Source organism: Amblyomma americanum, chromosome 10, assembly GCF_052857255.1.
Source record: "Amblyomma americanum isolate KBUSLIRL-KWMA chromosome 10, ASM5285725v1, whole genome shotgun sequence".
NCBI classification, from domain to species: domain Eukaryota; kingdom Metazoa; phylum Arthropoda; class Arachnida; order Ixodida; family Ixodidae; genus Amblyomma; species Amblyomma americanum.
Window position 1 is genome coordinate 87943273 of NC_135506.1, and position 27841 is coordinate 87971113.

Consider the following 27841-nt stretch of genomic DNA (forward strand, 5'->3'; position numbering starts at 1 on the left):
ATGAAGTTGGGTGTCGATGTGACGGACCGGTCGTTCACCGACGAGGTGTTTCCCCTCCTTTTCGCTACTTACAGGGCTACGTCGAAACCTAGGCAAGGGCTGACGAGAGCAGATTGTACTCACACTGAGAAAAGCATAACATTGAACAAAGCTGTCTAGCGCGTTCAAAGGTTCATAAAACATAACCAAGCCCCTGTGGTAACAAATGGACTTCCGAAATGTGTCTCCGCAAGTTACATGCTTGCAGACACTTTCTTCGTATCATTCGGGGCAGAAACGAGGCGCCGGTACTTGCGTTCTGGCGAGTCCGAAACCGACGGGTCGGAAGGAGCAATCGCTCAGGTGGCCAGTCAAAGATTGAACGTACTGCACCTGTGGCACAACACAACGCCAAACCACCACACACACCGCACTCGAACTATGACCCTATCCAAATGAACACCAATTGCCAAACTTTCCGACTTGTAACGATTGCCGGCGAAGTGTCGAGCGAGCAGGGGTTTCCTGCGCGTCGGCGGACGCCGCCACAACGCGCTTGGATCAGACTTGTTCGCGAAGGCCTTCGTTGACTGCGCGGCACTGCCTTCACGGATGCAAAAAAAAAAACAAACATGAAACGCGACGACGCCTTTATCACACAACCACTGGGCCGAAACTACAGAAAGTACCAAGCCCGAGACGCGAGACATGCCGTCCATTTTGGCGTTGTAGTTTCGCGTCTTTTTTTTTATTTGACGATGCGTTTGTCGCTGCGGCTTTCACAGCAACAGGTGGTTTTGATGTCTGTCTTGGAGCGGCCGGTTGACAGCTGTGGGCGGGTGGCGTGGGCGGGTGTGCTCTGATTTTATCCACATACGGTTCTGTTTCAAAATGTTGTCCTGGCCTTCAAGAAATAGCTGAAATATCCTAAAGGAAAAATGAAAGCAGCGCTGCGACCGGCCCTGTCCTTCGTCCCTTGATGCAGCGCTGTTTTTTACCCGCAGAATAAAGTACCAACCAACAGCAATTGGTACCAACTACCTCAACGCTCTGTTTTACTGCATTTTTCATAACATCAACCCATTTCTACCCTTTTGCTTGTCTGATAACCCTATGAGAGACTGCAGGTTTTGAAGTTTGAAGGGTTCACTTTGTCAGATATGCAAGACCTCTTGCCTTTTCCTTTCTTGGCACCGCGGCACTCTGCAAGTATTTATTTTGCTTACGTCTTACTGGCTGTACTAGAACTGGTGCGGTCGACCGCAATCGCAACGACAAGAAATCAAAACTAGTTGCTGTAAAAGCCGCAGCGACAAACGCATCACATAACAAACAACGCGCAGTCGCAATTGTCGCATCAGCATGGCGGCGGTGTCGCGCATTAGTGGCTGTTTCTGCCGAATGTTTCGCTCAAAGTCGCACTGTTGCTTTCAACGAACGATCGGCTGGGGACCCTAGCTCGGCGTCTGTGTGGATTGCTCTGCGTAGCCAGCAAAGCCTGCCAGCCTAGTGTGGCGACTGTTGCAAACGGACAGGGAGTGTGTTCGGGCCGTCACCACGACTTCGAGCGGCGAAGCAAACCGTGCCGTGAAGGCTGTGAGCTACCGTGTGGTTTGTTGCCAACTCAAAGTTTAATGATAAATGTTGGTGACTCCTTGTGTTCGTTGTGCGCTGTGAGCGGGGCTACCTTTGCCGCAGTTGACCGTCTCGCGGAGTCGGCAGAACGCAAGTACCGGCGTCTCGTAATGTTGCGGAAGCTACTTTCAGCGACGACGCCGAGAAAATAATTTACGTGTGCGTTCGCGTAGTTGTTGGAAAGCCGCTCGTCCGTGCCAGCCGAATTCTTTCTGAACGATGGAATATTCAGCGCTCGGGATTGCTGCGAGTGTTCATTCCGCCGCCGTGCAGACGCAAAAGCTATTCGGTCTTTTAGTGACAACAGTAGTTATAACTACATCGGCTGGAGCGGTAAAGGCGGTTTCTGTCGTCAAGAGATGGAACACCTGGGCATTTATGGACGAAAAATTTGCATGAAGCATGCAAACATGTCAATTCCCAAGCAGGTCGTGCACAGACCCCCTGAAACTTTTTTAAGTATGGAGGCAAGACGTCGAGCTTTTTATTCTTTTTTTTTTCGATGCTAGAAACTTTCATTCCATTTTTTATATATTTTCCTTATTCTGTACTGTTCAAAGGTGAATTTGTTCTTGTCATGAGCAGTAAAAACATGCATACGGTAGAAGTGATTGACTGCATTAAAGAAAGTTTGTGCACTGTTTGTTTCAATTCTGCTAATCATGCTCATGAGCAGGTGTGAGTCAGGGATTTCTGTTGGGACATGATTGGTATAGGTTACTGAAACCCAGCCATGGCGGTCACATTTCGATGGAGACAGACTGCAAGAGGCCCATGTGCAGACCTCCATTATGACATCTCTGATAGCCCGAGTTGCTTTGCCACGTTAAACCCCATAAACCAAACCAACTAGCACAGTCGCTCTATGTTTCACAATAATAGCGTCCTAGAATTGTAGAATTTGTCATAAATCTGATCCCAGTGCAAACAGTTAGAGACCAAGGGGCACTTCCCTCTCTGCAGAAATTTTGGGGGGACAACCACCCCCTTGCCCCTGCTTTTCCAGAGTCGCTCGGAATGCAAGATGTCCAAGCACGTTAGCCAGACTGCTGCTAGTACGCTCATTTTCAGTTAGTGCAAGGAATCTTCATAGCTCCTCTTTTCCAGCTTCTTTCACACAAACGTCAGACATTGCCACTCGTTCTCATGGGTTAAAAGTAGGATTGGAAGGGCACACATATTTGCGCTTACCCCCAGTATAAGTATCAATATGTGTGTGGGTGTGGACCGTGTCATTCCAGTAGCTGATGTTTCAAGTGCTGTTGTGTGTGGGGCTGTAGCTGTCTACTGAAACACTCCACAATTCAGTTACCTCTGTGCCAGTGGGAACTTCTTTTGCTACTGTGGTGTGTGCTGCTGTGTTTGTGTCGTCATACTGTACTTGCTGGTGAAGGAGGCATTAGTGCGACACTTTTCACACTAGTGTAGCATTTGAACTGTGCTGCTGGGACACCTGCATTGCATCACTGCCAGTACTTTGTTGCATTGTGATGTTTGTTTGCTGTTGCGTATAGTAATACAGCAAAAGCATTGTTTGAGCTGTTCCCTCTTGGATTGAAGAGTCTTGCGCAAACTGCAACTGTGCAATACTTGTGTAGGGCTTACATACTGTCAGGGCTACATGCTGGTGTCCACCAGTGTCACGTACCAGTCGGTGTTGGTAGCTCGCGTCTAGACGGCAGAGAAACGCCAACACCGAGAAGCTCTGAGAAGATGCGACAGCACAGCGAGACGGCCCGAACGGAACGTCAGTTTCTTCTTCAGAAGCGAACAGCGTGACGCACGAGCTGCGTGCCGAGCAGCTATTGTTGTAGACATGGCAATACATTCACTACGGCAATCCTTGGCTGTAAATGGCTATGACATGCGCATCCAAATCAAATATTAGTCTCACTATCTCGTTTTTTTACACAACTTCAGACACGTCACCATGACCATAGCGATTTGAAATCACTTGATCATCTTCTCTAAAGTAAATTGTGATAATGAAAGCTGTTGGTACAAAGTAGGAGATTTAGTAGTGGTAAATGGTCGAGGTTGTATGGCCTGTTTCTTTCGACAGACGAAGAAAGAAGAAACACACTTCCTGTGTAAAGCCAGTCTGTCAAGCGTGCAGAAGAGGCCAGATAGAGGCAGACAGCACTTTGTTGGGAACACAAATTTTTCGGCCTAAATTATCGTTAATAACCAAGATGTGAACCCCTAGAGTGTGCAGTGAAAATTCTGCTAGATTTTGAAATGTCTCGTTGCCTTTCAGCAGCTATATCCCATCTACTTCCTTGTCGATCATTGCATACACCACGCCCTCGATAATGGACCCTTACAATTTAGTGCTCCATTCTGCCATTATAGTTCAAGCAGCTTATTTGCCTATATTGTCCTACAAGTTTCATTGCTAATCAGCCTTGTTGCCATTGCCTTGTGGTGCTGAGCTGTCTGATTTTGTGCTTACATGCATGTGTTAGTTACATGCATGTGTTAAATGCATGTGTTACATGCATGTATGGATGCATTTGGTCAAAAGTTCCCAGTGTACAGGTTCTGCTTTTGAGCAATATGGTCAGGCACTTACAATAAGTATGAAGCTTTCAAGGCCCTCAAGGGTAAGGATGAAACTCTAGCTCACCCTGAAGATTTTTCAATTTTGGGAGCATTGTAAATGCCATGCTACACAGCTCAGCAGCACACCCTGTTTGCCTGGAAACTTTTGACAGACTCTAAACATTTAAAGAAACAAAACAGTGAATTTTAATCGCCCAATTTTTTTTTTTTTTTGACGCAACGGAAAGCTTGCTGTCTAAGGTGCTTGATTCCGCAGCAGTTTTGTTAGAAACGCTGTTGACGATTTTTACTGTGAATTTGTGTATCTGTGGATGGACCAGTTTTTATGTAGAGTGATGCTGGAAACCATGATCAGCGAAAGCAATGGCAGTTGTACGTTGGCAGAAGTGATGTATAAATCTGACCCCCTAGACAGTAATTAGACATTCTTAACATAGAGTAGCATTCATTTTCAGTTTCCTAACCCAAACCTGTTACGGCACTGTCATGTACACTTCATCGATGAATGTTTTAGTGGACCATGGTTTTCGCTTCATCCAAAAAATTTCAAACATGGTGGTACCATCTAGTGACAAGATAAAGCACATCTTTGCTTTGGGGATGCAAAGGGTCCATATGCTTGTCATCGCAGTGCACAGCGGAGAGAGCGTAAACGTTAATAAAACATGAACACTCTTGAAAGGAAAATAAAAAGCAAACCTGTGATATTCTACTCAAATGTGGTCACGTAGTGTGCTACACTAACAATGGCAGGTTACAGTGCAAGATGGCACTTCAGTTTGTTTTATGCGGTTTTCAGTGTCAGTTAAGATTATAAATCCTCGTTCTTTCGATATTGCAGTGCTCAATTCTTATCATATTAGGCATGATCTTTTCATTTTGCCTATAATCTCGTGACAAGTTTTGGTCAGTGGTCCCTTAAAAGCCGTGAATGGGGCTATGGTAGTGAGAGCTCGGTCAGATGGTTCTTGATATGAACAAGGGAGGGAAAATCCTAGTGTGCTTGCCAACGTTTCGACAAGCGGACTTGTCAGTCTGTCATTTATTCAACAAAACACATAACTCATACATCGGAATCTGTTGGGCCCATAGCCATAGCTAGTTTGGGCGCGGGACTTTGCGACTTGTCTTTGCCTGGGCAAAGTGTTTGTCACTGGCGGGGTTTAAATATCGTCATCCCTCCGAGGAGGAATGCCCGGTGAGGGGGAGGAGGGTGTGAAGTGGGAATGGTGTTAGGATGAGGAGGGTGAATCTTGTCCAGGCATGACGGCTGCTAAACTTGATTAACCGGTTGAGTTGCGAGACTGTGAAAAGAAAAGAAAAATGCCAATTCAGCAGAAAGCAATCCAGGGTGCGGAGTGTGGAGAGATAGCAAGCGTGGGCTTGAAATGCTGTGTTCACGCAGCCTTTGCTCCTTGTGAGCATGCTTACGTTTTTCCGGCAGCAAAAAACCCATTTAATGCTGAGAAAATTGGATTAAGAATATTTCCCACCACTCGATTCAAAACTTGTGACACCCACAACGAGGCGGACTGGTTGCTGCCACTTGAAAGGGAGTGGTGGGATAGCCTGGCCTCTGGGACCTGCACACAGAATTTGGTGTCGATGCATGCAGTTTACTTGCAAAATCAGCCGGTGATGGGAACACCCGTATTTTGGTTTTGGGTCTTTCCGAACTTGCAGAAGCTTCATCTTCTATCAATAGAGGTGAACTTCAATTTGGCCTCAGTGTCTCTTTAAGATTTCTTTGTATCATTAAGCTTAGATTTTTAATGCCTTTAGGTTGTAGTCGTGCAGTTCCCGGTTTCTCCGTAACGCAATTCCCTGATTGGTCGAGAGAGGCCATGTGACTTTGTGATGTTTTTCACAACTTGGCCACTGGATTGTGAGCAACCTGCCCACTGTGGTGGAAGGTGGACCCCCAAAATTTGGAATATGAGTCCACCCACAAAAATTCCAAGGATGCATGAAATTTTGGAAGTAGACCTATCCTAAAAAATGGGTTTAGATGGATTAGTCGGTCGGATTAGTATAATCTCATATTATAATCCCATGGAAGGTACTCTAATGCGGTGACTCATGCATACCGTGTAAGGGCCATTAAGCCAGTGTGAACCAGAGTTTTGGTGGGAAAATTGCATGAGGAACATTAGACACATACTGTAGACACCATAGCGGGCAACCTAAAGGTTATCACATTTTCTTCTTTAAGAAACTAGTTAAGAAAACCCCCCAAGTTTTCTGGAATCTAAAAGCACTCATCTGAGGTCTTGACTTTATGGTTAAGAGCGGATGCATAATGCTTGTGCAAAGTCATGCTAACGTTGTTTGTCTCGATTTGTGCATATTGCTCGCAGGTGGTAGCGGCCTTTCATGTCTCCCAGCCTTGAGGAAATGGCCTTCCTTGTGCTGCAGTTGCAATGTTCCACTGCTTGTATTCACCACCACCTGATGTCGGCATGGGTTTGCTCCCTAGGGGCATTAGCACACTTTACTATTCACAACTGATGGAAGATTCAGTGCTCTGTTATGGCATGAAGCATCTGTGTCTGGAGGCTGTTATGTGTTGGAGCATGTGGGGGTGGCCATGTTGGAGCCATTTCGTTAGAACCAATCTGCCATTGCATTTTGCTGAAGTGACTTCCTTGTGAATACACACTTGAGAATAATATCAGGGCACACCTGCCCCTGTTTGAAGACCTTTGATGGTAGGTGCTTTATTTTCATGCATAGGTTCAACATTCTTTTGTCTTGAGGGCACAGGACCATAACTTGCGGTTGTGCTTTTTAGCTCATCATACAGCTTTATAAGCAGCAGCTTTTGTTCAGAAGCATCTCGGTAGCTGACCCAAAAAACAATACACTCCCTGGGAGATTGTGAATAATTTGCATGCCTATGAAGAAGGTTTTTTAAGACTACTTACTGTCCTACGCATCTGAAAATGCAGTACAAACTTGCTGCAGTACAGTATCAACGCAAGCAAATGCTTTTGATTGTGTTCGTGTCTGTTCTCATACATCTTTCCTTTTTTCTGCTACATGGCGCTACTTAACTACAAGTTGTTGCTCCGTGCCTTTTAGTGAATGGTATCACGCTGCACAGGTTGATGGGCCGGTAATCAGTTTGCTAGGAGTATTTCAGGGACTATAGACACCAAATTGTTGCTTGCATGTTTTCTTCTTTCAAATGATGCATTAGACAATTGTATACATGGAGCACCCTGTGGTATTCGTGTGCAACCACTAAATTATTTATAATTGAATTTCTTCTTGACGCTGTTTTGGTTTCATCAGCCGAATGATGACTGCGACGTGCAGTTGGTGTTTAGATCACATGAGGCATAAAAAATTGGAAATATAATTGCTGACAGGTCATCTTTTGCCATTCCAGGTCTTGGAAGAGGCTGGATTAATTGTCGTAGTGAATTAGAAGTACATATCAACAATCATATTACAGTTTTTCTGGTGGATCACGTGACCAAAACATCACGTTGACGTCATAGTCGTCGTTCGGTTGATGAAACCGAAACAGCACGAGAGAAGAAATTCAATTAAATTATTTAGCAGTTGTAGGCAAATACCACCTGGTAATCCATGTATTCTAATGTCTGCATCGTTTGACAGAAGAAAATGCACAATAAAATTTGGTGTCTATAGTACTTTAAGTTAGCACGATGATGCTGACCAATGAGTTTGGCACCTGGTCTGTCCAGGTCTCTCAAGCTGGTTGCCGTCTGTTGTGGCTTGCCGCACAAGAGGAGAACTCTTAAAAGGCTGTTGAGAAAAAATCCCTTACTTATTTGTAGAAATTTTTTTCTTGTTAAAGGTTAGCTACAGCATTTAGATTACAGTATTATACGCACAAGGAACATAAATTGATGGCTTCTAAAGGGGCACTAATGATGGTCTCTTGCGTGCATCATCCATATGCTTCCAGAAAGCAACATACACACTCTCGTTTGATTGTGTTTAGTGTCTGTACAGGTGAAATTTTTACGGAAAACTGCATTTCGCATCTAGGCAGTGTTTTATCAGGGAGATCAGTGGGGTAGTACAGTTTCCATCATGTTGGTGTATTCTAGCCATTTTTATCTACTCTGTTAACTCTTGATTGCACTCCATCTTCCTGTACACAGGTCTTCACTGTATGCATATTTTGTCCCTCCGGTTGGCCAAAAAGATGCATTGGAGTGTGTTCAGATGATTTTATTGAACAATTCTATATGCTTTGTTTTGGGTGTAGTGAGCACTGAAGTGGTCCTATACACTGCACATACACACATTTGTAGTGTCAGAAAGGGATATTGGAGATATAGTCTAGCCTATTTTTGCCTCATATTTTCTGCTGCTGGAGTGGTGGCAATCCTTGCCTTTGGTATGAGCTGCTCAAAAGTGACACAGAGTGGCGAATTTTGGCCAGTTTCTCAACAACCTGAAAAAGTTGTTCTGAGGTGTTTTTTTTACTTTGAGCAGTATTTTTCCTCTGATTCTTCTGTGCATAGTGATTGTGTTATTTTTCTTCTGTACTGTGTAGTGTCCGCTGTATGCTGGATCGCAGAGTGGAGTTGATTTTCTCTAAAGGGTCAGATGGTTGTGGATTGTGGTCACATCATTTATTTCTTGGAAATGAGCTCAAGACTACCCAACATTTGTTTTTTGCACTGGTCTCTTGCAGTGGGCATGTTGAAAGTTGTGTTGAAAATGTAAAAGTTTTATTTTCCTCTGCAGATTTGCTTCTCCGGGTTACATTTTGTTTTAGGTGGTCTTCCAAGTGTCCTAGCATTACTAGCTAATTGACAGATTGCAAAAAAGGAGAAACTGGCACAACTGCTCTGTGTGTGTGTTGCTGTGTAGCGGTATGCTCAGGATTTTTGTGCCAAGGGTCAGGAAAGGCACAGATTGATGCATCCTAAAATATACAAATTTGACTCATTTGCTGTAACACTGCCTAAAGCAACTTTGTAGGGTGAAACATGTCACAACCAGCAATTTTAGTTTAATAGTTCTGCAAACTTAGCCTGGCAGTGGAAGTAATGTGACAGCAAGTCAGTATATGGCGGATAGCTCAGCTGCTCATGGGCTGTGTAACTCAGATCCAGTCAACTTATTGCAAATTACTTTAGCCAGTCCCTGTTTAACAAGGTAGCATCTTTGCAGCCAAGCCATAATAAAATTTGTGAATTATGCACCAAGTGTTAATTCCTCGCAGTAGGCGTGTGTCTCAAAACAATTGAGTAACTATGCCAGTTGATACTGAAGTTTGTGCACTTTGGTCAGTCTAAACACTGCCAAACTTGATACACTGCGTGAATTCCCTAACATTCTCGTTTAAACCGGGTAGTATGAGTGTGTCAAAGAGGCTAATCTTTGCTTGGGAGTCCCTCAGCGTATCATTTCAGCCATCATATCAGAAGCAGGTGTATCCATACTTGTCTACAGGGTAGACAGCCAAGCTTGTTACTTTACGTGAGGTCTCGGGAGAATCAATCTGATTTTACCGAACTGTCCACTATTCTAAAACCTATCAGCTTGAAATTTGTTTTTCTTTGTTATCAGAGCTAGCTGCATCCCATGGTCATTTGAAATGGCAGGAAAACAGTTTGTTTTTCTTTTTTATCCGCTTTCATGTCTATGATATTTTATACATACCAGATGTGTTGTTTCTAGATCACGTTTAGTTGCTGTTCATTTTCCAACTAGCCACTTTGTTGGTGCTCTTTATACTGCATGAGATTACCTCAAGATTGTATAATGTTTGGTTTCTTTTGGCATATTTTCATGAGCTTTAGTTCTTCATGTTTTCATTTTATTGCCTGCCATGTGCTCTCACATTTCTTTTGCTTTAAGGTCAAATTTGAAGACAGTTTTTAGGTGTCCGGTGTAGATAGAATAGGGTGTTTTAGTCTGCTTATGCCGAAAATCGAGCTTAAGCCAGGAAAGGTGAGCAAACAGTATGCAGGTATTGCAACTGCTATCCATTTTCTCAGGCATACTGTGGTGGCATTGAGACTTAAGTGGTGGCATTGAGACTTAATTTTTAGTTGTGGGTCTCTAAGGCTGTGCTGTGCCGCCATTTAGTTCCGAATGGTTATTAAAAAGTTCTTTTCATTATTGATGGGGTGAGTTTGAATCGAGTAGTAGAAAAAAAGTCCCTTGTCAATGCTGCTCAGTTTTCTCAGCAGCTATTCGCAATCCTTGTTTTGTTTCTTGAAATCAATCCCTTGCATGAGATAAACCTCTGGAAGGGAGCCTTTTAACTAGTCTTGCTGGTCCGTTTCGCCCAGCATGGCAGCCGCAGGTGTCTGCATCATCTGCGGTGAGCCATTTCTCTCTGTGGAGTGCTGCCGGCTACGGTGGCTATGGCCCCAGTGTCCTGCCAACCAGTGGCAGTGGCCCCGAGGCCCGTGGGGGCAGCAGCCCAAAGGGGGGTCGCCTGCAGTGCCAGTTCTGCTTCAAGCGCTTTGCCTTCCGTAGTCACTTGGTGTCGCACCAGAGGACCCACACGGGTGAGAAGCCCTTCAAGTGCCCCCACTGCGGCAAGTGCTTTGCCTGGAAACACAGCCTCGGCCTGCACCTGCGGCTACACACGGGTGAGCCGTCAGTCGCACAGCTGCGTCCCTCAGGGGAAAGGCGGGAGAGGTATGGAACACCGGTTGGAGTGATACAGTTTGAATTTATTATTGCGAAAGCACTAGATGGCTCATCGACATCAAATCCCAGTGTCGCATAATAATTGTCAGGGTTAGAAAACCTGCAAACGGTCGAAACGGTGTGATGTCATCAAAGGTGGGAAAATACGAAATATTAACCAGTAGTAGTCAGTGCTAGTACCTACAAGTGCACCAACTACAAAGGAATAGAATAAAATTAGAATACTATTGGAACAGAATTTTAATAAAATTGAAATGAAATTGCAGTGCTTTCGCATTACTTGCACATAAGTCCCTTAAGTGTCCTCGGTAATTTTTAATCAATGAGTAGCCTTGGCAAGCTGACCAACAGCCAAATGGATGGCACTAAGATACTAGCAGCACTGTTTGAAATGGCTGACATGACTGGTGTGGGAAATTTTTTATTGATTTTTCTAGAAAAAGAGTGTGACCTTGGCACTCAAAACTACATATCTGTTATTTGCTTTGCGTGATGCCCCAGTCGAAATCAGTCAACGAAAGCCAGCAGTACTCCAGCGTCTGATATGGGATCTATGCATGACGCCAAATGTGCTGGTGGGAAACACCATTGTTAATTGAGTATGATGCAGTTGGGGTAGGGGGTGGTTAACTGGAGGGAGGAATGGGACATTGTCTCGTCTCTTGGCCTTCTCCATGAATTGCACAGTTAAGGTACCTTTTAGCGGCCTATTGACACTTGATTTTTTTCCACCTAGGCGAGAGTTTTTATGTTTGAAGCAGCCCCTATTGCAGGAAAGCAGTTCAAGAAAAAATGGCAGATGTGAAAGCGCAAGTTATAACCAACTTGACAGCGCACAGTCGTTTCCTGGCACTTAGCTCTGATTGTTAATTTCTGGTGTGGCTTTGCATTAGGCTAATTTTTCTCATTAAGAGCGAATCACTAGAAATTCATTTCAGCAGATGTTAATGGTGGTAGCATTAGGTTGCTCCGCATTAAAGGGAACTAGGCTTGTGCACTTTTCTTTGAATTAGGATAGCCTAAATATTTTTCACATGGCAAACAGCTGACTTAATCAGCACGTGTTCTTGAGGTCAAAGGTATGCTAAAAACTACATGCCACAAAAGTCGTTGCTAGTACACTGGTGTTATAGCCTGTATGCTGTCATTTCCTTTGTGCCTTTTATGGTGATGTTTTATTTTAATAATTGCTCACAATCTGTCGACACGAATGCGTATTGCTGGGAGCTCATTTCTTTTTTAAGAAGAATTTTGTAAAAAGAAAATGGAATGACATTGCCTGGAATTTGGGAGAGAAGATAACTAGAAACCATGCAGTCCTTGAACATCCTGTTACCAAAGGCTGTGCCAGTAGATCTGTAATGAAAAGAAAAGTGAAGCATGGTAGCAGATCAGTTAACATATTTGTGGCTGTAGTCAGAAATGCAGGTGATTTTGAAGCAAGTTTGAAGTTAAGGAAAACAACAAACAGGAAAGCAGAAATACCTACTTTCAGTCTCAGCAAAATATCAGTACTGCACAGAACAAACATCACAGTCAATTGCCATAACCAGAAATAAATGTGAAGGAACAAAGCCACTGGAAATGTGCTTCACATTTAACATAAACATTGGTGTCTATAATATGAATGAACAAAATGAGGTAAACCTCATTGGTAGTGCTGCCTAATAAATGCAGTAATTCTAGACTTAATACCTAGGAGAAGGTATGATCCACAACCAAGATGATTTTGTAAAATATGCCTAAGAATGATGTACAAGGGCATTTATTGACACTTTCATTTCCTATAAAGGTTGGTTAGCGCTTGTTGGCGCAAGATCTGGAGTTCTGTTATTGTGCCTGTAGACTTCTATCCTATTTGTGTCATCCTTGGAGTGAAGTTAACTTAGCAACATATCCAGGCAGGCGACCACAGTGGTGAAAGTAACTGGGCCCACGTCGTCATCGCCATTGCTGTTTTCAGATGTTTTGCCCCAGCACTGGTCCTGCATTGCGGAAAGGCTACCCCAGTGGCCGACTGCTGCTCTTCTGCTGCTGTCGCATGTCCTCAAACTTGGGCAGCTTGTATGTTTGCGCACGTTCAGATCAGTATCATACCATCAACTTACAGGGAAATCGTATTATCCTTGAACATATTAATCGGAAGAAAGACTGCGTAACTCTATGAGACATTTTCATTTTACGCGATTTTGAGCGTGCCAACCGAGACATCGTATGAACGGGGAACGTATGAGTGAGGTTCTGCTGTACTTCAGTATTTTTACCTTTGTCCATTTCTCCCTTTTGGCATCCTACTCTGACCTGTAAGAGGGTGGATTGTGCTGAAAATTTGTTGATGGGAAATGATTTTTGGAGAGGGAGGGACATTTTAAAGGGGCTCTAATAAAGTTGTGGTATGCCTGGGATGTTAAAGCACGCCACTTCACGAATATTGTCCAGGAAGAATTTTTTAATGCGCTTTGTAGACAGAGTTATCTGTAGTCAAAATTTGGATTTCAGCGTCTTCACGCCTTTCCCTCTCCTCGTCACTTTTTGCACATTGGAAGGTCGGCGATTCCTCCGTCGGCCCAACCTCCGGGGGAGAGCTTCCTGACCCTCCGGACCTAAGCGGCTTATTGGCCGCAGCCTTGATAGCTGCCTGACGTCTGAAAGAATCTAACCAGTAGCTATCTCTCTACATCTATACGTAGATGCGAGTGACGGAGGAGGGTGTGAGCATGAAAAAGTCGCCGGGAAGGGCTCGCCAATTTTCGCTCGTGATTGTGGGTCCTCTGCTGCTTGTAGAAGTGTATTGTTTGGCTCAGGTGTTCATAACAACACAATGCAGTGATTGAGCAAGTTGGTGTCCTCTCCTCACAAGGTGTTTCAGAGCCCCTTTAATGATTACAGGAGAGGTGTGTCCGGTAGTTAACCTGGCATGCTACTACTCCAGATGAGGGTGAATAAGATGGTAATAAAAAGAGGGAAAATAAAAAAAAGGAAAAGGTTAAATCAAGCATGCACAACACCTAAGCACTCAAAAACGCAACCGATCGTCAAAGGGTGTCTATCAAACCCATGACCCTAAGATAAACTAGTAGGGCTTTTGTCCAATGCCATCCGAAACCACATCACTCCAGGATCCAAGCACATGCTTCAGTCACAGGGCGTCATCCTGGCAGAGTCCTAAAGTATCTAGCAGTGTCTTGCGATGTGTTGAAAATCTAGCATCAGCAGGCAAAGTGTTCAAAATCTGTGTGCGCGTGACATGTCAAGCTCAGAGGGCTGCTTGATGCATCAATTTTAGACACCGATGTGAAATGATTGGATTTCAGTTCCAATAGCGAGACTTTGTCTCAGAGGCCCGGGATATCAGTGCGTGCCCGCACGTGTTTCGTTTTACCGTTCGTGTTGTATTCTATGTAGAGCACTTGATTTGTAAATGATGAGAACGGTTTTATTTGATGCTTTAGAGTCTTTGCAACATACTGCTAAGATACTTTATCAATGTGCCGGGAGAATTTTGATGGGGTCTAAGTCTGATATTCTAGATCTGTCTGCGCTTCACGTCCTCGCACAGCTGCTTTCTCTAGTGGAACAGCAGTCATATTCCCCAACTTGAGAGGCCATGGAAAGTGAGGTGTATTATGTGTAGAGTTGAAAATGACAGTTATGTTAGCTTAGAACATGTGTAATGTTTTGTATATTTCAATTTTTTTGTAATCAGCCTCTGCTTTAGTGCAGTGGCTTATTTTTGTTTTGCGTGTATTATTTTGTGCTACCAGCGTATTTAACCATTAATTTTTCGAAAGGTTTTGCGCACACAACTAGCATTTTTTTCTGTTCAGAAGTGCAGTCAAGACCACTTATAATGGCCACTCATATAACGAACACTCACTTAGTATGAATGAGCATGGTGCTGCCATCAAAATGTACATTAGGGCAATGGCAATTCGTCCCAGATACAACAAAATACTTTGGCCACACCACTCAATAGTAACGAACAAGGAGGTGGCATGAAATCCCCCCCGTTCCAAGCAGTAAGTGCGGAGATCAAACAGTTTTTCTCAGTTCCCGCGACATTGTCCTGGAAGGAGCATGTCGACCAGAAAAAAAAGCAATAAACAGGTGGCATGAAACCGTAAGTAACTGCCATCCAAGCATATGCCAATGGCCTACAAGCTCAATCATTGCCGTCTGTGTAAAGCATCCCAAGTAGAAGCAGAAGCGCGGTGGGCACGAGATAGGGCAGCGTCGAGGGTGAAGCTGCTGCACATGGTCATGGATCAACGAACAGCAATGATTTGAGAAGTTTGAATGCCTTGCTGGCCATGCTGGCCACATGGTGTGGTGCTTTACCTTTTGTGCCGCTGCCACGTGTAGGCAGGCAGCGCCAGATTGCGGGCAGTGCAGCTTATACATTCTGTGCCACGAGCGCTGTGCTACTTTTGTCACTGCACGGGCCTAGAAACAATAGGTGGCAGTGTTGCAAACACATGTGATAAGACGCATGTCGATTTGTGGCAACGCGTCGTTGATGTGTAACTTAGCTGGCCAGATGTTTCCTCGGTTGGCTACGTTGTTGCGCACCACATCGCAGAGCTACGTGCTTTGACGAAGCTGATGTACTCCAAGTACGAGCACTCCTTACCGCTAGGAATCTGATATGGACAATCTGCCACTGGCTGCTGTGGATTCTGCAGTCACGATTAGTTATATCTCATCCCCAAAGCTAAGTGTTGGTTGCAAGGGTCTCGGTGAGGAGAACATGACCACCCTGAATAACCTGGAAAGCGATGCAGTATGGTCTGCTTTCAGAAAGCAGACACGATTAAAGCAGTTTTTTAAGACATAAACACCACTTTTGGCAGAGCTAATATTTTTGGCTGTACAGTAAAACCTCGTTACTAGAGACACTCAAGCAACCCGAGAAAGGTGTCTCTTGTAACCAAAAATTACAAAAACACTGAGGAGTCGGACTAGATCAGTTTATTGCACATCTGGATATAAGTGCGTTTAAACACGTTCACTCACAGTAGCAGGAAATTGTTATGTGACTTCACATGGCTTCTTTTCAACATGACTTTTAGACATTTGAGTTTGCGTCTGATGTGAAATTATAGCGGATAGATCGTCAAACAGAACTGCCCCATCCAAACGTGGCGATAGCTCCGGAGTCTGACCTGTCTGACTACTGGCGTACAAAGCGGCCGGCACTGCGGAAGCTGGGACTGAAATCTAACCCAGCGTAAATTAAACTCAGCAGTTGGTGCAGGAGCATGACTGCAATTATAGAAGCAGAATGATGGAAATTTCGGTGCAGTGAGACTATAATTGCAACCATGCGTTGTGCGACATCCAGCTGCTGAACGGAACAGAATCAAGCCAAGGGAATGAAAAGTGCAGCGCGTATGAGCTGGTGCAGCGTCGGCCGTATGGCGTGAGCATATCTGGGTTGTGTCTCTTCTAAATAGTAAAGAATTTACTATAGGGACCTCAAAAAGTTGTCCTTAGCAACCGAGTGTCTCTTCTAACTGTGTCTCTTGTATGCGTTGTTGTTAACATGGCGAACATAGGGAAACCCACTAAACCACTTTCAAATGTTCCTTATAACCAAGTGTCTCTTGTAACAAGATTTTACTGTAATACAGAGTGTCCACTTACTACGAACATCAGATACAACGAACAAAATCAGTGTGACCGTCAGGTTTGTTATAAGTGGACTTGACTCTGTAACCAATAGGCTACAGTTAGATGCCTTAGAATACGCATTGCACTTGGTACTTCTTGAAGAAATAATTTTTTATTGAATACACTCAAGATCGGTAATTTTTGTGGTGAGGAAAGAGTTAAATTGTTTTCACACTTGGAGCATCACGTGAGGCCTTGGAGAACACACTACGTTGTCTGTCGTGTTTCAGCCAGGGGTGCCATTACTTCCTGTGATTCCCTGGTTGCTTAGTCTTCCTTATTTCTGTCCTTCTGCTGCTGTGTTCTGTTGGTGACCAGTAACTGCTTGTTGCTGCTGGTATCTGTTGGCCCACTTTTTCAACTTTGAGGCCTCGTTGCTCTGGTTACTGAGTTTATTGAGTGCGCGAAAACAAATGCTCCGAATTGCTGGCTCTGCCTTTGCGTTCCAGACCCAACTCGACTGGCTCTGCCCGGCACGTCCACACGGCCTTTTGTTTCGCAGTCTTGGAGGCACACACAAGTATTTCCACAGCTTATGTCTGGTGTGCGAGGCGAGGAAGCATCATTGCACAGCAAAGGACAGATGTTGCGCGAGCTGCTGGTGTCGGACGCATCACACCAGAGTCAGCAGGAGCAGCAACTGGCGCCAAGTGGTCTGGATGAGCAGCTACCGCCAGCGGTGGCTGTGGAAGGGCCGCAGATGCCAGAGTTGCAACCGCCGTTGATTGGAGGATGCCTACCGGACGAACTTCCAAATGACAGGGCCGGAGGGAAGCCACCGATGGGCTGGTACCGTGTGCCTGGAGAGGGGCGGCGGATGTACGAGTGCCACTTCTGCCAACGCAAGTTTGGCTGGAAGAGCAATCTCATCGACCACCTGCGGACTCACACGGGCGAGAAGCCGTTCAAGTGTAACCTTTGCCCCATGGCGTTTGCCCTAAGCTCCACCATGGTGAAGCACCAGCGCACACACACCGGGGAGAAGCCATTCAAGTGCACGATGTGTCCCAAGAGGTTTGCCCGCCAGGACCATCGGGCCTTGCACATGCGGACACATCGTCCGGACAGTGCAGGTGACCGTTTTGACCGGTTTAACTTGCATGTGCCTTGGCTTTGCTCAGCTTACCCTGCTGCACTGTGGCTGGCTAAGCCTTGCACAGCCTAATTGTGTTGTTAGTCTGCAACGTGGATAGCAGTTGAATCACATGATGGCTTGTCCCAGGTTGCTGCCTCTGCATGTAATGTAGGTCATCATCGTCATCGATGGTGTCTAAGTGAGAAAAAACATCTTCCAGTGCCAATATGCAAGATATGCAATATGCAATATGTTCGTGTTGTCTTTAACTCTCTCCTTGTCAAGCTAAGCAGCGCACTTCTTGCATATTGTCATGTTTCAACTAACTCAAACCCAAGCACTTCTCTTACAGTGGCCTCCAGTTGCACCTGGTTTGCACCAGTTGTTGTTACATTGTTCATGCAGATTGCTTAATCTTGCCACTCTGGCTCTTCATGATTACCGTAAAAATCAGCGTATAATACGGACCTGCATATGATACGAGGTGTAATTTTGGGATACCGAAAACAGAAAAAAAGTTTTCATCCGTGTATAATGCGAGTAAAGCAGTCAGATCGAAGACGTTCTGGAAGTCGCGAAAGCTGATCGTCCTCCGATTACCAGTGTACGCTGACGCGCCGAATACAACGCATGTATCCTGCATAGCCGCATACATGCGTCATTCTTACGCCAGCTTGTGCCATAGGCTGAAGTATAGCAACAGTGCAAGTAGTGACTATATAATGGTTTTTTCATGCCTTGCATTACCCAAGTCCAAGTTGTCAAAGGCACCATTTGGCTTTTGAAACCTGCAATGGCATGAGAAGAAATTCAATTCAATTATTTACCAGGCACGTGGCACTTTGCTTTTGGCGCAAGAACCGACAACCAGAATTTGATGGTTATGCACCTTTAAGCTCGTCCCTTTGTTTAAGGTGAACCAGCCACTGTGCTGAGGTTCTGTGACAAAATAAAAAAGGAAAAGAAAATGATGCCAAGGATATCTCTTTTTGTCAGGATTTTCAAGAATCGAATCCCTTTGTTTTATGTTGTGGACTTTGTGCTCATTCGTGAATTCTGGCTTGAAAATTTGAAAAGAAAGTGCTCAGACAACAGGTTTGTTCTTGATTCATACATTTTTTCTGCAATCAGATTATGTGTTTGATCTAACGCGTGTCCCTAAGCCTTGTGTCGAAATCCCTTTTGCTTTGCTATTTGGGATCCAGAAGTGGCTTTTAGAGCGAAAACTCTCTGCTTCACGACCAAGCCTGCAAAAGCTGGGCCACTGCTGAAGCTTTCACCTTGAATAACTAAATATTGCCGCGACTGGGATCCGAACACACGGAGGTGCGAACAGACCAGCTTCGCTGGCCACTGTAAGAGAGCACTATACTATTGCTGCAGCTGATCTAGCCTCATGTTAAACTGCAACACACTCTCACGCTGTGCATTGCACATCATTGTCTTCATCAATTTCCATCCACGGTGCGAACAGATCAGGTCAGCCTAACTTGAGTCTAAAGTCGTTGACAGACGTGCCGATGACCCGGCAAAGCAAAACCATGAGCCATTCAGGCTAAGCGCATCCCTTCATACATCTAAATGGTTTAACTGTGTTGAAACCCTGCCATTTCTTTCTTTGCATTATATTGAAGGTCCCCTTTTAAATGTTCCCTTTAATCCTTCAGGCCTACCTAATCTGCTGAGATGTCACTTTGTGTGTCTTTCTTTGCATAACAGTAGTTTACTGCAGTATTTATTACTGATGGCCCTGAATATACGATGGCTTCCTGGCATTTTGAGACTTAATTTCTTGGTTGCGTAGGCCTTGTCAATGCATTGAGACAGTTCAAGCCTATTGAATCTGTGCTTCAGGGAGCACACAAATCTTTGAAATCACAAAAAAATGGCCACAAAATGGATTTTTTTTGTGTTTGTTGTATCTGCTTGTATGCTGCATTTTTTTTTATGCTGTTTTAAAGTTTCGGTACTGCAATCTACCAGAAAGTGCCAAAAATATTGTTTTATAAATAGCGGCGACTGTGCATTGAGGAGAAATGCTTGGGCAATGGGAGTTTTTCTCTGTTATGGTTTTCTGCCGTGCTGCACAGCTTTTTTAACGGCTGTCTTGTCTGTTTTTGCACTGTCGGTTTTGTCGCACTTCTAAGGCATCCTTTTTTTTTTTTCAGATTTATGAATTTTAAGTTTCTTGTCTGAAAATTTCTTCCCACTATATCTAGTCAATGGGTGCTGCATCGCAAAAATTCAAAACCGAAATTTCCTGTCTTGCGAAAAACAATTCTAAGAATGTCTTGATCTAGAGCATGCTAGTAGGAACACAGTGAATTTTGACCAGGCCATCTGCCACATATTTTTTAACTTGGCAGCTTTTTCAGAAGTTTTTGAGGAAGAATGTATTCTAGAAAACAGTTTTCTGGACATGTTACAGTGAGATTCCGTGAGAGTGATCTAAAGTTATTTCTAATATGTGCCCAAAATTCCATGTAAATACATCCAGAAGTAACAAAAATTTTTGCTGAAAGTTGCCTCCCCCCTTAAATGTGTGAAATACTGTCAGATTGTTTTGTTTTCCTGCGAGCTATCCCAAACAAACACACTGGCTCAAAAGGTTGTTTTTCCCTTCCTTCAGATGGGAATGCTGGGGCTGGCAATGCTGGGGCTGGCACAGAAAACCCTCCTGAAGGTGACTCCACAACTTGACGAGGAAGGCCGCAGAGCCGGTAAATCAGCGTGCCAGTCTTCGTGTTTTGTTGCCGCTGACTGGGGAGGCTACCACCAGGTGAATTCGTTTCGTCTTGTTGTTCCACGGACAAGTTGCTGCTGCAGCTGCTGGTTGAGAAACACAGAACATTGGCACAAGCATCCTCAATGAGGAGCACCGATGAAGGAACTGAACTGTGCATCATTATGCTGCTGCAGCTGCGAGTCAAACAATGTAACAGACAGGCATCCCGTGCTTTTGGAATCAAAGTGTAACTGCTATTCAAAACCGCATGGTGTGGCTGTGTTCTAGTGGGAAAGTTGGACAGAAGTCCTTGGAGACTTGTGTGTCCTAAACATGTTTCAATTCCCATGATGTACATTTATGCCTATGTTCCAGTGTTATGAAGTGTATTATCTAGCTAGCATGTTTGTTTGGGACCTTTGCATTAAAGGTCTCTGACTGACTCATTTAATGGGCAGTTTATTTTCGGAACTTTCTGCAGTTTATCTTTTGTTTGTTTTTCGAAAACTGCTTTTTTTTTTGCGAGTACACTATGGCTATCAATTCAGAAAGATATATAGTTGTTAATATTGATCAGATTGCCATAATTAATGAATAAAGTGTGCTTTAGCTAAGTATGGTAAGTGCAGCCACTTTTTTTTCACTGTGCACATTTTTTCAAAGGACTCTTCTAAACATTCTAGGTAGGTCTGAAGTATCTTAAAAGTGATCTTTCGTAAAGTTATTATGAGGGGTGCTCAGCAAAAGTGCTGAAATATTTGCAGTGATGTTAGAATAATGAGTGTTAAGCTTGTCTTAGAATGCCAAGCTGTTTCATTGTGGTTCACAAAAATAATGTTTGTGCAAGTTAGGAGGCACGGATAAAAGTCCTTTTAAGACAAGTGCTACTGAGTGGTCACAAGCCTCTGGCTATGTGTGTAGCCGGAGTCTGCTGAAAAGATCGGTTATGTTGCTACAGAGAGACATTTGGTCCAAGGTGTGAAGTATACTCAAATTATGGGCCAGCTTTTGCTGTTGGTCTTGGCTTTGGACTAGGCAGACTCTTCCCAACAGCGTCACAGTCATAAAGTCTGCCATGCTTGGGTGTCTTGTTGCAATTTTATGGGTCTTGTAACTGTGGATTGATGTGTAATAATTACCACAGATAGATAACTCAAGCGATGACAGTAGTTAATGTTTGGAGGTAGGTTTGATGCTGAGGCTCCTGTCTTGCTCAGAGGGCACTACCGTGTTTTGTGTCCTTGACCTGGTCATCCTTGACCTGGTCATCAGCTTGTTGGTGTGAGGACATGACTGTGGCTGGAAGGGTGACCCTTTGCAGCTTGTCTGTGTCTTGGATTGGCTTGGTTTCTTTGATTGAACACCTCACTGAAGTATGACTCATAGTTTTAGTGTCATCTCATGAAGCGCAAAGAATACGTCCTTTGCAGAAATTGCTAAGGACATATTGAGCTGAGCTCCCAAACCTGTGTAGTAGCTTTTAGACGCAGTTGTTTAACTGGACATTGTTCTTAATCACACATCTATGATCTTAAGCGTTTGTTCGGTAACGTCGCTTTAACGGTTTCTAATTTCTACTGCTTGCACCCAGCAACGTTTTTTGAATAAGTGAACGCATTGAAGGCTACTTTCTTTATTTCTTGCTTTACCTCTAGTTTCTTCCTTTGCTATTAATAGGAAAATGTATATTGTAGCTGAACTCAGTTTCCAGAGTTTCCAGTGATTGGCATTTCGAAGGCCCTCTAGCCCTTTGAGTCTGTCAGCTGGAAGGCCTTTGAGCAGTGCTACATGAGCAGTTTCAATGGTCGTCGAGTCTGTAGTCCGTCGAGTCAACTGAGCAGCACGGAATTCTATCGAGGTTTCAAGGGCCTTTGAGTGTTGCCCAAAGTTGCTAGCGTTGCTTCGTGTGGTGCCAGTGCGCACTTTTGTGCATGATACTTTCACAGTACAAAAGCATGAACAAACATTATTCTCCTCAACTTGAATGCAAACAGTAAAATATTACTCAATAATAATTGGGTTGGTCTGGTTCAAAGTGCATTAATATTACACTCTCCATCGCAGAAGACGGAAATGCCAGCGGTATCAGTGTTGCCAGAGCGTCACAAAACTGCGATAGCAAATGGTACAAAAGGCAGTGTCTTTCCAAAAAACGCAACTGGTCTTTAATAATAAATAAAAACCTCCTATGATTCCGAAAAAGCATTTTTCAACATTTAGTTTAAATTTGTAAAAATATTTTTATTTGCACTAAATCGAAAGTAGTTTTTGTTGTACCACACAAACTTGGCATAAAACACTAGAACCATTTCAATGGCCATTGAGATTTTATAGCAGCGACACAACTCCGAGCTTGATAGTGACTGAAAATCTCGAAGGCTCTCAATTTCATGGCCACTGAAACTGGCCGTGTGACAGGGGTGCATCATGAGTGTGCACTGCTCAACTAAGGGAAATGTTTGCAGTGCAGATGAGAGCTCAAAGTTGATTAACTGAATGCACTTGCTGTAACATTTGGATGTTTTACGTGCTTTGGCCTATGACTTGATCTTTCCGGTGCAGCTTTTGCTTCTTATACTGGATGTGCTTTCATGCATAGCTACTCACAAACTCCTCTTAGTTGTAATGATGTGTTAAAAATTCAATTGCAGTTTTTGTTGCTTTTTAGTAATGAATTATATTTGTGACACCAGTTTAGTAGTCTTTGTGTTGTGTATTTCATTGCATTATATAATCTCGGTTGTGGTTCATGAATCGCACCATTACATGTTTTAGCAAAGCTGAGGAACCAGAGGTATGTGTGAAGCCTCCACCTTTGATCTTTGATGAGTGCGGCAGAGGCCTTGTACAGCTGCTCCGTCAAATCGTGGAGCCCCCCCCCACCCGCCTCCTTCCCCACATGTGGCTTGCGATAGCGACTGACGATAAGATCTTGCATGCGGTTGCTTTTGAGGCGGTGTTGCTTCAAGTGCTTTCACATGTCCTACTTGCTTTAACTACGTTAAAGCCCTACCATTTCTTTTTTTCGATCAAGAAGTGGGCACAAGGCACAGCTTTAAAAAGGGGGTCAAGGATGTTGGAGAATGTCAGAAGAAGGAATTCAAGTGAGTTTCGTTCCCAAGCAGCACAGATAATTGGCCCAATATTGGAAATGGCCGGTTTCATGCTGGTTTGTTATAGGGCCAGCCTTTGCCAATATACTTCCAATATTGGGCCAATGACTGGTGCTGCTTGGGTTGAGCAAGCCACACAAGTTGTCTAAGTAGTGATTGTCCAATTCCACTTCTTGTTGTCGTCTTTATGGCTACACCGTTACACATAGTGCCTGCTAGTTGAACCAAACCATTGCAACCTTGACGGTTTTCTTCAATGGCAGATTGCAGTGCTAGGATGTCTGTTATCAGTAGCGTAAAAGGAAACATTTTTTCTTTTTGTGATTACAGTTACAGGCAGCATATGATAAGCCAGCTGTCAGCAGCATGATTCTTGAGCTTCAGATTTTAATCTGGGATGGCTTTTCTTCAGCGTACTTGATGCACAAGTGTTGTGAAACAGGTGGTATTTCGATGAGAAAATGATTCAGGGGAGCACACCTTTAACTTTAATTGCATACCCTACGCATGTCTACTTTCTCCTCCTAACTTTAATTTTGTATTTGCTTTTTAATCCACACTGCTTTCTTATTTTTGTCTATTGGTGATATACCGTAAAAACCGGACTATAGGTCGGACCGGAATATAGGTCGACCCCCTAACTAACCAATTCTAAAAATGAAAAAGATCTTTTTTCAATGGGAAAAGTACCGAAAGACATCCTTACTTTGAAACAAATGCGACTCGAGAGGTTGCACAATGGTGACAGTATTTAATTTCATTTAAATGCTGCTTGTATGTACACCCGGCAAATTTTTTAACAATATCGCGCACCAATCGGCCCGCGTGTTTGTTTCTGGCACAGGCAAGTACGGCGCCGTAGAGCAAAGCCCTCCTCTTCATGAATCGCCGCAACCAGGATGGCGAGCCTTTGAATTGCGCCCTCGTGAGTCTAGAGGCACGCGCGATCTCTGCCGCTTTCACGCGGATGCATTCGGCAGTCACAGGCAGCGATCTTGCTCGCAGCGCAACGTTTCCTTCCTATTCTCGATACACTACGCAGCTTCTGCCTCCGCCAGTACTGAATGCTCTTTTCGGATACTCCAAATTCGCGCTGTGCCGCCAGGTTCCCGTGAGCTTCCTCGTACTCAATCGTGTTTTTCTTGAAGGCGACGGTAAATTGCCGTTAGCTTCCGCTTTGCATCTACTGAAACGCAAAATGGCGGCACTGCTGCTGATGGCGATGGTGATGGAGGCTGTTGACTTCAGCCACCCATTGTTGCAAGACTTCCGTATTTTTTCCGCCAATGACCGGTATATAAGACGGGGGTCGACTTTTCACCATGGTTTTTTGAAAAAAAGTTAGACCTATATTCCGGTTTTTACGGTAGTTATTTTCTTCTTTTCCATCACTTGTTTCACTATTCCATCCTTATTGCTATCCTGCACACTTTGGCCTCATGGGTTAGAGAGAGAGACAAAACACCTGTAATGAAGCATGAAGTCTACTGTTAGAAAGCCAGTGTAGAACTGACATGCGTACTGCTAAGATGCATCCTAATTTACTTTTCTTGGGCAGGGATATCAGTAACCTTGTGTTTGGAGTAACCTAATACGCATTTTGTCTAGATTTGTTGTTATTACTTAACCCAGATCTGCGTATTCCTTGACTACATCCAACTATGATTATTTTTTGCAGCAGTTTCCAAACAAGGGTTCGTGGGCTGTTCAGATTCCTAGACGACGTTTTTAATCATACTCAAGGCTACTGCCCTTCAGTGTAGTGCCCTGCATTTCTTAACTGGCTGCCAAGGTCTCGTAGAATAACATACTCCCAAGTCTAGTATAAAATTGCACCCCACCCCTTATGTAAAGCCCTCACCCATGGGCCCTTGAGGTATCTGTAATAAAAAGACCGGGCCTTTCCGGGCACTTCCATATTGTGCACTGATATAAAAGAACTTTTGATAAGAACAGTTTCGCACTTTATTAACTGGTTCTAAAAACTCGAATTCAAAATTAATTGGGTTGTGCGACTATCCGAATGTTTTGAATATCAAAGCTAGTAATGCGATATTCTATTTGGGCTTTGAACGAATAGCAATATTCGGTGGCCGCTAATATTTTCAAAGTATTTCGAAGTTAGTGAATTGAACAAAATAAGGTGCTCGATGAAGCTATTGATGTTCTTGCATGCGTTCTGACACTTCCGGGCTATTGCACCGCTCTGGATTTTGGAATGTGTGATGCACGCAGCGGGGCAGCCGCGTCAACAAACTGTGCCTTCAATGGCGGTACGGTTTGACATGTCACCAATGAGCACACATGATGGGACAAAGCCTAAATGCGAAAGCAAATGCTCCGCGGCAGGAACTGCGCTGCTTCCGCCACGCAAAAAAAAGATAAGAATGCAGAAGTGAAAAAGATAAGAATGCAGAAGTGACATGACTGAGGTGAGCGCTCAGTCGGCGTTGGCTTTGATAGTTGCGATGTTTCTGGAAACGAACTTTGAAGCAGGCAATACCTTATTGTTTACACCCTTTGACAGTTGAAATTAGATGAAAAGTGAAAAGTTGGTAATTATAGGTACCGCACCGAGAAAAATAGCACTGCCAAGCGTTTTGACCAGTCTTCACTTCGAAGAGCACTGCCTTGTTCTAGCACTCACAAACTTTGTGTGGTGGGAGTATGCCTCCCCTGCGTCAGGCAGGTTCCTTCCTCCCTCCTCTATTTTGTTTTCCTCTCCTCCCGATTCAGCCTTTGCCTGGATACGAAAACCGATACTCCCCGGAATATTCTCTGCGCTCCAATTGGGTTACCCTGCGAATTTGCCTTCCCCACAGCTGAGTGAGACCGCGTCAAGTCCGCGAAATCGAGGTGCCTCACTAGCCGTGCTCTCACTTTGGTATTCAGCCTTCCTCAAAAGTACGAGCGAACTCTTTTTTTCTGTGCGTCAATTTTCATGGGATTTGTTTGTGCCAGTCCCAACTCTGGACACTCGCGGACGAGGTCGACTGGCGAACTACACGCGTAGCAGCACCTGCGTGCCCGTGAGCCTGTGGCCCTTCTCCCTGAACCTGTTCTTACCGTACGGACACCTACGTCCTGTCCCTCAACCGCGACCTCGGTGTCGCCACTCGAGCTTTCCAGTCTGCGGTCAGTCTACCGCTCTCCGGCCTACCTCGAAATTCTTCGCAATGCCCACCCCATTCTCTGGACGCACCGCATCTTGTTTCACGCCTGCCGCAACTTCTCTGATCTCTCTGTCATACCGCAATTTTTCAGTTGCCAATTCTGCTTCTGATATTTTTAATTTAAATTTCTACAACGCTATCTCATCGCGAAAGGCAGCCCTGACCCTCCGCTGACGCATGCTACCTCGGCGTTCACAGCCAGCTTCATCTGCCCACCTCCTACTCGTCGGTACCAGTCCTCCCTGCTCACACTATGCCCCAAAACTGTCATAGTGCCCAGCGTAAGGACCCACAAGACACCAACCTGCTTCACTGTAGAAAATTACTTGGCCTGCTGGTCCACACCCGAGATGGTCGCTCAGCCCTGGGCCCTTTGTTGCAGTCTTGATGAGTCCCATGGCCGGTCCGCTTCCTGTCGGGAGGTCACGTCGACTGCGCGAGTCAGGCAGGTTCCTTGCACTACATTAAGGTTGTTTCCTAAAGACTGCTTTTGACTGGGCCAGGGCCAGCAGAGAATGGTCGTTTAGGATTCAATTACTCATGAGATTGTGTGTGGTGCTTGACTGGCATAGTTGTTCGTGGAGAGGGTCTTAGGTACCCATTAGGGGCAAGGTATTATTTTATATTGTTATGCACTTGTGAACTGCCATAACACAGGGAGTATACTTTGAATGTGGGTCAATATCTTGGCTGTTGCATCATGCAAGAACTAATTCCTGACTCCTGACCCTGATTGGGACAAGTGTTCCCAACATGCTAAGGAGTTGGCATGTATAAGAGAGGAATAGTTGTATTCCTAGTGAATCAAGCACTTGGCTCAATTTCTTACTGCTATTGCCCCGGGATCCTGAACATAGTGTGCTTTCATTTGTTAATGCTGTTGTTTTTATTTATTTACTTTTCTTAGGGGGGAGGGGCCAGCATATCCTACGTGTGTGTAGTGATTTCAACCTTGTGGTCCCTTTCATTATGTTACATTAGATGAGAAAGTGGACAGGTTGAAAACTATTTCAACCATAAGGCCTGTTCTCATTCAGGGGTTCCAATCACCAGAGGGATGTTAAGCGACTACTGTATATGATGCTATGCGCGGAGTGGAGGTCTGCTGCCTTTTCTGTTTTTTTTTTTTTTGGCTTCATGCGTGGAGTGGCTGTTGAGCCTTGGTGCACTCAAAGCTGCTGCGTGTTGCTGTGCAAACATTTCTCTTCTTTTGCTGAAATGTGAAAAATAAATAGCCCCGTTTTGCTATTTGCACCAA

General features: G+C 44.4%; 1 protein-coding gene across 1 annotated transcript; it reads left to right on the forward strand.

The window, feature by feature from the left end:
* On the forward strand, window positions 1–27841 carry LOC144108532 (uncharacterized). Its single transcript, XM_077641746.1, has 5 exons — window positions 1–45; window positions 1365–1590; window positions 10461–10766; window positions 16947–17570; window positions 20202–27841. The coding sequence occupies exons 1-5, from the start codon at window positions 1–3 to the stop codon at window positions 20270–20272; spliced, it is 1272 nt and encodes a 423-aa protein (XP_077497872.1). The 3' UTR covers window positions 20273–27841.